This window comes from Urtica dioica, chromosome 10 (genome assembly GCF_054948205.1).
Source record: "Urtica dioica subsp. dioica isolate 48M chromosome 10, U.dioica_male_clone48M_v1_H2, whole genome shotgun sequence".
Taxonomy (NCBI): Eukaryota; Viridiplantae; Streptophyta; class Magnoliopsida; order Rosales; family Urticaceae; genus Urtica; species Urtica dioica.
The window spans coordinates 25,255,076-25,267,503 of NC_142765.1; the positions used below are offsets into that span (position 1 = coordinate 25,255,076).

The 12,428-nt window shown below is 35.8% G+C and overlaps 2 protein-coding genes across 2 annotated transcripts; one reads left to right on the top strand and one right to left on the bottom strand.

Moving 5' to 3' along the window:
* The first annotated feature begins 317 nt into the window (after window positions 1–317).
* Window positions 318–6,402, top strand: LOC149384445 (protein DETOXIFICATION 16-like). The gene is made up of 9 exons (XM_089628447.1): window positions 318–336; window positions 2,970–3,259; window positions 3,771–4,315; window positions 4,405–4,491; window positions 4,564–4,620; window positions 4,751–4,989; window positions 5,091–5,209; window positions 5,766–5,852; window positions 5,939–6,402. Exons 2-9 carry the CDS (start codon window positions 3,026–3,028, stop codon window positions 5,990–5,992), a joined length of 1,422 nt encoding a protein of 473 aa, XP_089484573.1. The 5' UTR covers window positions 318–336; window positions 2,970–3,025; the 3' UTR covers window positions 5,993–6,402.
* A 2,602-nt stretch (window positions 6,403–9,004) lies between these two features.
* Window positions 9,005–11,617, bottom strand: LOC149384446 (protein DETOXIFICATION 16-like). Its single transcript, XM_089628446.1, has 8 exons — window positions 11,291–11,617; window positions 10,652–11,196; window positions 10,259–10,345; window positions 10,113–10,169; window positions 9,789–10,027; window positions 9,583–9,701; window positions 9,354–9,440; window positions 9,005–9,266 (listed from the first exon to the last, which is right to left on the bottom strand). Exons 1-8 carry the CDS (start codon window positions 11,561–11,563, stop codon window positions 9,207–9,209), a joined length of 1,467 nt encoding a protein of 488 aa, XP_089484572.1. The 5' UTR covers window positions 11,564–11,617; the 3' UTR covers window positions 9,005–9,206.
* Window positions 11,618–12,428: the final 811 nt, after the last annotated feature.

Below are 12,428 nucleotides of genomic sequence, written 5' to 3' on the forward strand. Positions count from 1 at the left end.
CCGCATCACAAGCCGGCATTTATTAGTCATAAATACGGATAAGAAGAATTGAATATAGAACCTTCTATAATATAATTAATCATGAACTAAAGAAAATAAAAGTAAAAAGAAAAATGAAGTCTAAAACCGACCCTCTCGGAAACTTCTGCAACAAAGCCACCGAAATCGGCGCCAAAAACAAAACTCGCCCAGAACATCAAATCCTTACTGACCGAGCTCGCCCGGAAAGCGTCGAAAATCGGCTACGCGACGGCATTCTCCGGCGACGGCGGAGACAGAGAGTCGGTGACGTCATGCCGGGTAATAACTTATAACTCATGATAATGATAGTCTATGGTAATCATCAAGGATTGAAATGCTAGTTTTCTCATGATTTTTCGATTGTACTATTTTTTTAGTATTATTTCACCAATCCAAGGGAATGACTGAAAGTTTTCTAAGAACGATATGAATTATATTTTATTTTAACTGAAATGTCGGTATAAGAAAAATAGCCAGAATGCCACAAAACTAAATATTACCGGCATTTTTTTTTTATCAGAGTTCTTTTTTATTTTTACCAGAATTTTGGTGTTTTGAATAATAAAACCAAATATTTTACATTCTTAGCCATTTTCAAACCAAAAACAAAATATTTGTGGATGCGGTATTATTTTCATTTTTTTCTAATATCAACCTATATACTAGAATGACGTTGCTGTTTTTTTTTATTGTTTTTTTAATTTATTTCCAATGGTGTTGGTGCAATGTTCAAAATATCGATACCGATACCCATATCGAGGTTCTGATTTTACGGATATATCGAATATCGAGGGATATATCGACGGATATTATATAACAATTTTAATATCGACTACCGATTATATCGGTGATATATCGATGATATATCGATTATCGACGGATATATCGACAAAAATCTTATAACAAAATATAATAAAATATGTACCACTATTTATATTTTTTAATTTCTAATAAAACAATCAAATTTAAAATATACCTATAAGCTATAACTTTTTCCTTATAGATATACATTATTAATATTTACATTACTTTCTCAATATTAAAAATTGTAATAAAATAATTTTTTTCAAAGAAATTGTAATATTTTTTCTACTACATTACAAATATTCTTTAAAACAATAAAAAAGAATAGTATTATATATTTAATTATTTAGTCTATTAGTAATTTAGTATAGATATTATATATATATATATATATATATATATAATACGTTATGTATCATACATATATTTATATGTATTATAAAATATAAATAAAGAAATATTGATAATATCATTATATTAAGTAAAATTAATAAGTAAAATGTATAAATAATAAGAAATAATAAATAAATAAATAAATAACGATATTTTCAAATTTGGACGATATTTTGTCGATATTTTGGATTTTTTAACTAAACGATATTTTGTCGATATATCATCGATATTTTACTGATATTTATAAAACGATAACGATTACAACGGATATTTTATCGAGACTCTTCAAAAAACGATATATCGGCGATATATTTAATTATTTAGTCTATTAGTAATTTAGTATAGATATTATATATATATATAATACGTTATGTATCATACATATATTTATATGTATTATAAAATATAAATAAAGAAATATTGATAATATCATTATATTAAGTAAAATTAATAAGTAAAATGTATAAATAATAAGAAATAATAAATAAATAAATAACGATATTTTCAAATTTGGACGATATTTTGTCGATATTTGTCGATATTTTGGATTTTTTAACTAAACGATATTTTGTCGATATATCATCGATATTTTACTGATATTTATAAAACGATAACGATTACAACGGATATTTTATCGAGACTCTTCAAAAAACGATATATCGGCGATATATTTAATTATTTAGTCTATTAGTAATTTAGTATAGATATTATATATATATATATATAATACGTTATGTATCATACATATATTTATATGTATTATAAAATATAAATAAAGAAATATTGATAATATCATTATATTAAGTAAAATTAATAAGTAAAATGTATAAATAATAAGAAATAATAAATAAATAAATAAATAAATAAATAACGATATTTTCAAATTTGGACGATATTTTGTCGATATTTGTCGATATTTTGGATTTTTTAACTAAACGATATTTTGTCGATATATCATCGATATTTTACTGATATTTATAAAACGATAACGATTACAACGGATATTTTATCGAGACTCTTCAAAAAACGATATATCGGCGATATATTTAATTATTTAGTCTATTAGTAATTTAGTATAGATATTATATATATATATATATATATAATACGTTATGTATCATACATATATTTATATGTATTATAAAATATAAATAAAGAAATATTGATAATATCATTATATTAAGTAAAATTAATAAGTAAAATGTATAAATAATAAGAAATAATAAATAAATAAATAAATAAATAACGATATTTTCAAATTTGGACGATATTTGATCGATATTTTTCGATATTTTGGATTTTTTAACTAAACGATATTTTGTCGATATATCATCGATATTTTACTGATATTTATAAAACGATAACGATTACAACGGATATTTTATCGAGACTCTTCAAAAAACGATATATCGGCGATATATCACCGATATATCCCGATATTTTGAACATTGTGTTGGTGTTTATTTAGGGAGAGAAATAAGTAGTGTTGAAGAGAGAGAAAGAGAGAGAGAGAGAGAGAGAGAGAGAGAGAGAGAGAGAGAGAGAGAGAGAGGGTGGTCAGACTCAGAAGTGGTTGGGGTGTGTCGGATGATTGAATTGATGATGACAATAATTGAGAGACTACTTTGGCTTTGTATCTTTTATTAGAAAAAATAAAAAATAAAAAAAAAGCCCTTCCTTTACGTTTTTTATATATCACATTCCAATTCAGGGACGCTCTTCTCTTTCTTTCTTTAATTGATATAGTAAAGCCCTGCGTGTGAGCGCGCGTCTCTGAGACTGTCAGCTAGCGAGAGAAAGTAAAAAAATGGAGAGAGACGAGAGAAGAGCTTTGATTGATTCAGAGCCGTGGAAGAGAAACGAAGTGGTGGAAGAAGCAAAGACGCAGCTATGGCTGGCCGGGCCTATGGTGGCAGTGAGTCTGTTGCAGTACTGCCTCCAAATCATATCAGTCATGTTCGTCGGCCATCTCGGCCAGCTCCCTCTCGCCGGCGCTTCCATCGCCACTTCCTTCGCCTCCGTCACCGGCTTCAGCTTCCTCGTAACGCTCTCCTCTTCGCTTTTCATTATATTTATTTTTTAAAAAATTTGAGTATTGCAAAATAGGCAAAGCGTCTAAAGTGAAATAGCCAAAACAAGCGATGAACACGTTTCAAAAAACACAATTTGACCGACATGATAAATTGCATATAATAATCGTCAAATTTTTTATGATTGATCTCAAAAAAGAGGTCTGGCAAGATAATTTTGGTTTCTGTGCTGAAAATTTGAAACTTTTAACTATTTTGTTAATCGATTAGTTTCGAATGACTATTTTGTACTATTAGATAAATAGTCACATTTACAGTTTGACACTGATAAATATCCAACGTTTCGTAAATCTTAAGTAAATAACCACTTCTATTTATCAGGTCAAGTCATCTTTATAGATATTTACCTAAGATTTACGAAACGTTGGCTCTATATCAATTTCAAACGTTTTAATTGGCTATTTAGCTAATTTTTTTTTGTAATTTTTTTCCTAAATAAATTATTGTACTCTCGCCGTGCAGATAGGAATGTCAAGCGCTTTGGACACGTTGTCGGGGCAATCATTCGGAGCGAAACAATACCACAAGCTTGGAATCCATATGCAGAGAGCAATGTTGGTGCTTCTCGTCGCGTGCGTGCCTTTGGCTCTGGTGTGGGCAAACACCGAGCCCATCCTCGTGGCGTTGGGCCAAGACCCGGCCATATCGGCCGAGGCCGGGAGGTACGCGTGTCTCATGATCCCGGGCCTCTTCGCCTTCGGTCTCCTCGAGTGTCTCGTCAGGTTTCTTCAGACGCAGAGCATCGTGTTCCCTATGGTGGTCTGCTCGGCCGCGGCGACGCTGCTCCACCTCGTCTTATGCTGGGCCCTCGTCTTCAAGTCGGGGCTCGGGAGCGGAGGAGCCGCGGTGGCGAACTCCATATCTTATTGGGTCAACGTGTTGCTCGTCGCCCTCTATGTGAAGTTCTCTCCCTCGTGCGCCCGTACTTGGACCGGCTTCTCCACAGAGGCTCTGCACGATGTCGTTGCTTTCATAAGGCTCGCCATTCCTTCCGCGCTCATGGTTTGGTAACGAAGAACCGACTTTCGCTTTCGGATTTTGCTCTAGTTCCGTGTTTATAGTGTTTCTATTTTTACATTTCACTTGTTTCGAGCAGCTTAGAAATGTGGTCGTACGAGATGGTGGTCCTTCTCTCGGGCCTTCTTCCGAATCCGACACTAGAGACCTCTGTTCTCTCAATCAGGTTTGAAAATTTTCTCTTTCTTTTTATGGTAATTGACAATGTATATATTAATATGTATGTTAAAATTTTCAGCCTGAGCACTGCTTCAACAGTGTGGATGATCCCTTTTGGACTCAGCAGCGCCGTGAGGTGAGCTCTCGGCTTACTTGTAGCCCAAGCGAAACAGAGAACTAGACATAAGAGAAGCTTTCTTCATATTTTTCGATGGAACGAATTGTCATTAATTATTGCAGAACTTGACGTGATTTGAATGAAACAGCACTCGGGTTTCGAACGAACTTGGGGCGGGGCGTCCAGGAGCGGCACGATTAGCGGTGTGGGTCGCGGTAGTGATGACCCTCGGAGAGACCATAGTGGTTGGACTATTCCTCGTACTCATCAGAAACGTGTGGGGTCACGCGTACAGCAACGACACCGAAGTGATTAACTATGTTGCCTCAATGATGCCCATACTCGCAGTGTCGCACTTTCTAGAGGCCTTGCAGTGTGTCCTCTCAGGTGACTAGAATATGATCTAGTCTTCATATGATTGACTCAATGTCCTGTTTTTCAATGCCCTGCATTGTTTTTTGGGCTCATTTCGGGTACAATCAAACCAGGCAATGCTAGAGGGTGTGGATGGCAAAAGATCGGAGCGTATGTGAATCTCGGTTCCTACTATTTGGTCGGACTTCCATCCGCAATTGTATTCGCTTTCGTATGGCACATGGGTGGAAAGGTAAATCTTCTCGGCGTCGAAAGCATATTTTTAAAAAGAAAGGCTTTTTTTTTTTTCTTACTTCATTTTGGAGTGAAATAGTACTTGATCTACTGATTTTTTTTGTAGCATTTTAGTCATTATCTAAAATGTAAATTAAAAACAAAAAATTAACATATAAACTATTTACATATTCAAAACCCTTATAGATCCCTAAGATTATGAATAAAAGATATATAATTCTGCATATTAATTGAGTACATTAATTTATTTTCAAGTTTGTAAATGTTGAATTTAAAAAAAAAAATTATAATTTATGTAAAAAGATTAAAAATGTTACAAAAACAATATAATCATGACCATTTTACTTGAAAAAAATAAATTGAGGGCCAAACGCCACTTGCAGATTATTTAGGAAGTATTTGTGCTAAAATGCCTAAACAAAGTTCTATATTGCTAATTAATTATATTAACTTTATATCTCCTTGCATGTGCCAATTATTTATATTAACTTTATATCTCCTTGCTAATTATATTAACTCAAGTTATAACTTTTATTTTAATATTCTTTAAATAGGGCATGTGGATGGGGATTATTTGTGCACTGTTTGTTCAGAGTTCTTCTCTTCTAATAGTCACCTTGAAAACCAACTGGGAAGAGCAAGTAACATTCCCATCTCTTCTTGAACTTATATTAGTTTTTATAAATTTGTCGTCATTATTTTGACTCAGCTTTATCATTTTGTTTAGGCAAAATTGGCTAAAGAGAGAGTCAACGATTCTGATGATCCAGACATAGTATGACCAAAACAAGGTCGAAGGTTCGAAAATCTGAAAAACAATATGTGAAGATTTTGGTTTTCCTAATTTCGAATTTTTGTTCTAATTGGGTGAGTTTTACAATTGGAACTAGTTTTATTAAGAACGGCTATCTAATTTACAGAATTCAAAATCAGAGAGAGAAATAAGAGATTGAAAGGGGGATTTGGACGTGGATTCCCCACTTTTATAAGCGGTAGTCCCATGTCAAGTTTGTTTCCAAATTAATATTCTATTTTAGTGTTAAATTTTATGTTAATGTGGGACATTACAAGGAGAAAAATATGTAAGAGCATCAAAACCTAACATCACAAGAGAAAGAGAATTTGTGAACTAAGAACTCTCTATGTCTCGTGAGTCCTGATCAGAAATCACAGTTCTCCTAACTAGTATCATTTGGGTTCAATTGTCCTTTAAATCCTTAGATTGTGATTAGATGTTAAGCAAAATCAGTAAATATTATGCAACTTTGTACTTTTCATTAGTTGTGAGTTGTTTTAGAACTTAGACTAATCAAAGCATAAACGCAGAATATAAAAATAAGATAACTTTCTACTTTATTAATTATTCAATCAGCGCATTAGATCAGGCATATATGGTGGGTGTAAAAAAAACGAGATTGGACGTAATTTTTACAAAAACATGCGGCATTTTAAACTTTGATTAAATAAGATGATAGGAATATAAATTTCACCGAGTAAATATATAATACATATGGAAGAACACATTGTCTTATTCGGTAGGTTAATTCACTATTTAAAAATTATGTTTTGGTGTTGTTGCTTGCTCGAACCGTTTGAGAAAATAAATTTTAAAAAAACGTAATTTTACGTTTATTATACATAGATACTCCCAATTTCCAAGAATTCGTGACCACGACAGTAATATTTCTTAGAACTCTTTCTTCTTGTAATCAAATTCGCAACATCAGAAATAGTAGTATTGGTGATATTACAGTTTTCAATACCGAAAAAACGTATCGGGGCATACGAATTTACAAACAAAATTAAAAAAAAAAAAAAAAAAAAAAAAATCCTATACAAAATGTTCCAATAAAAGCACAAAATGGAATTTATGCAATTCCTTGAGCCATTCACGGTCCTTGCATAAAATGTTCTTGCAGATCATAATGTCAACCTGAATAACAAATAAGTTCCAAATAACATATGTTATATCAATATACTGCACAGCGTTTGTTGTGGTAAAATAATAAACTAAAACATTAATTAGCAAACACCTCTTTATGGGGCAAGAAATTAATTATCACTTCCATCATCATACGTACCCAATTTCTAAAAAAAAATAAAAATAACACTGAAAAGACAAGAACAGTAATAACTTAAGGGTTTTACTAAGTGAACAACCGCAATAGTTTCGAAAATCACCAAAAGAACTAGTTAAAAAAAAAAAAAAAAAAAAAAAAAAAAAAAAAAAAAAAGAGAGAAAGAGTTTTTTGAACAATACGAAACAACATAGCATGAATCTAGTGATAAAATAACAAGAAATTCATTTCAACCCATCAAAGAAACCTCTGCATGCGTTCTTGATATATATATATATATATATTGGAAAAGAAAGAATACCGACACACACACACACACCACCGGTAATTAAACAAGAAAGAAAGAAAAGAAACCTGAATGCTCTTATCATAAATCATCGTCGGAAATCTCGCCGAAAGATTCTCCGCCGTCGAGCGCGGCGCGGCGACGTTGGAGCGGCGCGAGGTCGGGAAGGCAGCAGGGTAAGTGGGGGATGTAGGAGTAGACTACGGGGAGGCCGTTTGGGCCGCGGCGGTGGTGCGGAGCGGCGTCGCGCCGGGCCACCTCGCTCAGCACCGCTTCCACGAGGTCCTCCCGGGCCTGCTGCGTGAACGCTCCGCCGCCGCCTCTGCCGGCGGCGTCTTCGACGACTTCTCCGGCGATGGCGCGGCGTTCCCGTACGGGGATTGTGGTCTGGAGCCAGCCGGTGAGGCTGTAATTCGGCACGTCCATGAGGGCCAACTCGAAGTTGGTCCTGCTCTCCGGTGGGAAGTGTTGGGAGAGAGGGCACTCCGGCGGGCATCGCCGCTCGATGAACCAGCAAGCTGGGCAGGGCGGGCGGGGCGGGATTATTGGGCCCGGCATATCTCCGGTTCTTTTCTTGGGGATCAGAAGACAAGAGAGAGAGAGAGAGAATGAATGTAAGAATGGTTTTCCAAAGAGATCGTGTATGAGTATTTAAGTTGGAGGTATTTTAAGCGTTGGTCAGCATTTGAGATGAAAATTCTAGTTACTAGGGTGGTTTATTAAAATTAAAAGAATAAACTAATTTCCTTGGTATCGGTGGAATTAAAAGAAAGAGTAATTTGGTCGGTTGTTAAGAAAAAACATATAACATCTCAATTTCGACACGTGGATGTTTAATACTTTTGGGTGGCCACGTGTCAACTTCTGAGTGGGTCGTCAGAAGTCGTGAGCCGTGCCAAAAATCATTCCCGTTAACTAGTGATCAATGATTATTTTGGTTAATAATTTTTTAAAAACTTTTATGAAAGACTTCGCTAGTGATTGTATGTTAAGAATAAAAACATATACCATGTTTAGCTTACTGACTTGTTTATTTGGTTAAAAAATTGAAAGAACTGATTCACTTGAATCGCTGGAATTGCAAATTGTCAATCATCAAGAGTTTAAACATAATAATCAATTTTGATGATGTTGCAACTATTTCTAATTTTGCGTTTTGATTTTGTCCTTGTCTATTTTAGAAGTTTTATTTTGTTATTAACATATATTGACCAATATTGACTTTCATAATTGAGGATTTGAAGATTTGAATGAGTTGATAATAATATTTATTTCTGCATAGGATTAGTTTTTCTCTATTTTTTGTGATTTCAGAATGTTGGAAGTTAAATAGGCGGTTAATCAAAAGCAAACGCAGCTTGGAACAGAATTATCAACTTTAATAAATGTCCAAAAATAAGTTGCATTGTGGCAGATCTAGCTCTTGATAAATTTTCCACTTGATATTTCCCTTTCCTCACAAAAAACCGCATTAAAAATCGATGAGCATTCGTGCACTTTTATTTTTCTTACACTTGCAGCCCAAATAAATTATTATGTATGTATCCATTTGAAGCACATTTGTATGTTTAAATTTCAAAATAATTCCCACTTCTGTAAGTAATCTCTTAGCTCAAGTCTCTTCTAACTTCTCATGACACTGTATGCACCGGAATGATAGAATCGTAGACTCTGTCCGTAGCCTTTTTCGCCTGCGCAAAGAAAATGTCAAGAGACCAAAGAAAATGCGAAATCAAGTACTATAAATCAAAAGGAAGAGGATAGAAGAAAAAAGTTACTTCATGGTCCCAATTTGTCCTGATGGTGATTGTGAAAAGAGCGATCACTTGTACAACGAGCGCGCAAATTAAACCTAACCAGAGACCCTGTCCGCCGGAAAAAAAAAAAAAAAAAAAAAAAAAAAAAAAAAAAAAAACATAGGAAAAGAGAAACAACAAGATGTCAAAACGTAAAGAATTAACAAAAAAACCCAAAGAAATGAAGTTTTATCTCCAAATATGAAACTACCTTTCCACCCATGTGCAAGACAAAAGCGAAGACAAGAGATAACGGAATCCCGACCAAATAGTAAGCCCCGAGATTCACGTATGCCCCGATCTTCTGCCATCCACACCCTCTAGCATTGCCTGATACCAAAAAACAAACATATAAACATAAAATTTCAATTCAAACGAGTAAAAAAAAAAAAAAAAACTTTTTGAGATTTTTGAGACCTGAGAGGACGCATTGTAGCCCGTCAAGAAAGTTTGAAACTGCGAGAATGGGCATCATAGTTGCTACGTATTTGACCACTTCGGTCTCGTTGCTGTAAGCGAAACCCCAGATGTTTCGTATGAGGACGAGAGCGAGGCCGACCAACGCGCCCTGAGCGACTGCCATGACCACCACCACACACACCGCCAGCCTGGCAGCTTCTGGACGCCCCGCCCCAAGCTCGTTCGACACTCGAGTGCTGTCCAATCGCAATCATGACAACCCACAGCTTATTAGTTTTTGTTTACGTTACATCGCAATCGAGGTCGGATTATTGCTCTCACCTCACAGCGCAGCTTAGCCCAAACGAGATCATCCAAACTGTCGCAGCAGTGTTCAATCTGGGCAAGAAAAAAAAAACGTGAATTGTTTGATCGCTTTCTACGGACACGAACGGATGAATAATTATTTGAGGTCTTAGAACACTAACGTGACGGAGAGCACTGAGGTCTCAAGCTGGGGATTCGGTAGAAGCCCGGACAGTAGAACCATCAACTCGAACGACCACATCTCCAAGCTGTCCCAAAAAGTAAGAAAAAGATTAACCATCATTTAGTGACACTTGATTAAAAGTCCTTATCAAACTGTATTCCCTTAAATACTCTATACGCCGATGTTCTCTGTAGAGCGCAAGAGAGTTGTAAATACTATTTCTCCCGATTTGGGTTTTTTTTAGTGAGAATCTGCCGCGGTAAAATGGACGTAGCTTTCGCATTGAAAGTGAACCACTATAAATAATATGTGTGCATATGTGTGCGTGCGCTAATTTTGTTTTCTGATTCTAGATCGGATTCGTGTGTCGAATCTTAACATATGGGCTCACCAAACCATGACGGCCGAGGGAACAGCGAGCCTGATAAAGGTGAGAACGCCGGTGAAGGCCTCAGAGGAGAAGCCGGTCCAAGTGTGGGCGCACGAGGGAGAGAACTTGACGTAGAGAGCGAAGAGGACTACATTGAGCCAATAAGAGACGGAGTTGGCGAGCGCGGCTCCTCTGCTTCCGAGCCCAGACTTGAAGACGAGAGCCCAGCAGAGGAGGACGTGGACGAGCGCTGTAACGCCGGAGCAGAGAACCATCGGAAACACGATGCTCTGCGTCTGAAGAAACTTGACCATACACTGAAGGAGCCCGTACGCGAAGAGGCTCGGGATCATGAACCTCGCGTACCGTCCCGCCTCGGCCGATATCGCCGGGTCTTGACCCGCGGCCACGAGAATTGGCTCGGTGTTGGCCCAAACCACCGCGAGAGGGACGCTCACGGCGAGAAGAACCACCATGCCTCTCTGCATATGGATTCCCAACATGTGGTACTGCTTCGCTCCGTACGATTGCCCTGCCAACGTGTCCAACGCGCTTGCCATTCCCATCTGATAATACGCCCAAATAAAATTTCATATTGAGCATAAAGGTTATCATAGTTAATGTCTAAGGAGTAAATAAATGAGGGAGCGAGCGAGTGACCAGCAAGCTTAAGCCGGTGACGGAGGCGAAGGAAGTGGCCATGGAAGCGCCGGCGAGAGAGAGCTCGCCGAGGTGGCCGACGAACATGACGGAGATGACTTGGAGGCAGTACTGCAATAGGCTCACCGATATCATCGGCCCAGCCAGCCATAGCTGTTTCTTCAGTTCTTCCACTATTTTGCTCTTCCGATCGGTGGCTCCGATACGGCCGTTCTCTTCGGAGGCTTCGATCAACGGCCTTCTCAGGCCTTGTTTCGGCTCGTCTCTCTCCATTACTTTATTCGATTGGTAAGGAAATTAAGCGTAAGAAATGAAGATGATATATTTATGTATGTGTTTGGATGTCGAATATTTATACTCCTATAGTCCTATGAGATGTGGTGTGGTGTGGTCAGTGTGGTGTGTGTGAATGCCGATCGTGTAACTAATGACTTCTTCCAAGATTCGAGCAAAAAAAAAAGAACTTTCAACACAGAAAACGACGAAGTGTTAATTTTTTTTTCTTTTGAATAATCGATAAAGTGTTAAAGAGTTATCAAACGCGACTTGAGTTTTGGGATGTTAATCTTAAAATAAGACTCAACCTTCGAAATTTGAATAACTATTTGGGATCATCATTACACCACCACCAGCTAGGTTACGTCAACTGATGAATTAGCTAAATAGCTCAAAATATGCTCGATAATCAGATTTCAAAAAAAAAAAAATTATCCTACAATTATTTTTTTTAAGTAATAAATTATTTATAATAATCGGTAAAATATTAATCTTATATCTACAAAAATTTAACAAAGAAATTTTAGCCACTTAATTAGAGTTTTAAAACTTTGACTATTTTATAAATTAATTAATTTTAAATGGTAATTTTGTATAATTTTTCCATAATAATAATAAATATTTATATTAACACTGATATATATGTTCGTTACATTTTGTTAATTCTATACATAGACAAATACATAAGCCCGTATTAATCTACTCACATATACATTATACGTCAACGTTTCTCTTTGCTATTATATTTAATTATCAATTTCAACTAACATTTCTTTTTATTTTATAATTAGTTATATTTACCTCATATAGAATCATATCACGACATCCAAGAGAAAAAAGAAGCGGTTGATAGATTAAAGAA

Coding starts and splice junctions, on each gene's coding strand:
- LOC149384445 (XM_089628447.1), top strand. CDS start 3,026: ATGGAGAGAGACGAGAGAAGAGCTTTGATTGATTCAGAGCCGTGGAAG. Junction 4,621..4,750: donor GGACTCAGCAGCGCCGTGAG/GTGAGCTCTCGG, acceptor TGAATGAAACAG/CACTCGGGTTTCGAACGAAC. Junction 5,853..5,938: donor AAACCAACTGGGAAGAGCAA/GTAACATTCCCA, acceptor CATTTTGTTTAG/GCAAAATTGGCTAAAGAGAG.
- LOC149384446 (XM_089628446.1), bottom strand. CDS start 11,563: ATGGAGAGAGACGAGCCGAAACAAGGCCTGAGAAGGCCGTTGATCGAA. Junction 10,346..10,651: donor CCCTCGGCCGTCATGGTTTG/GTGAGCCCATAT, acceptor TTTTTGGGACAG/CTTGGAGATGTGGTCGTTCG. Junction 9,702..9,788: donor GCTACAATGCGTCCTCTCAG/GTCTCAAAAATC, acceptor TTTTGGTATCAG/GCAATGCTAGAGGGTGTGGA.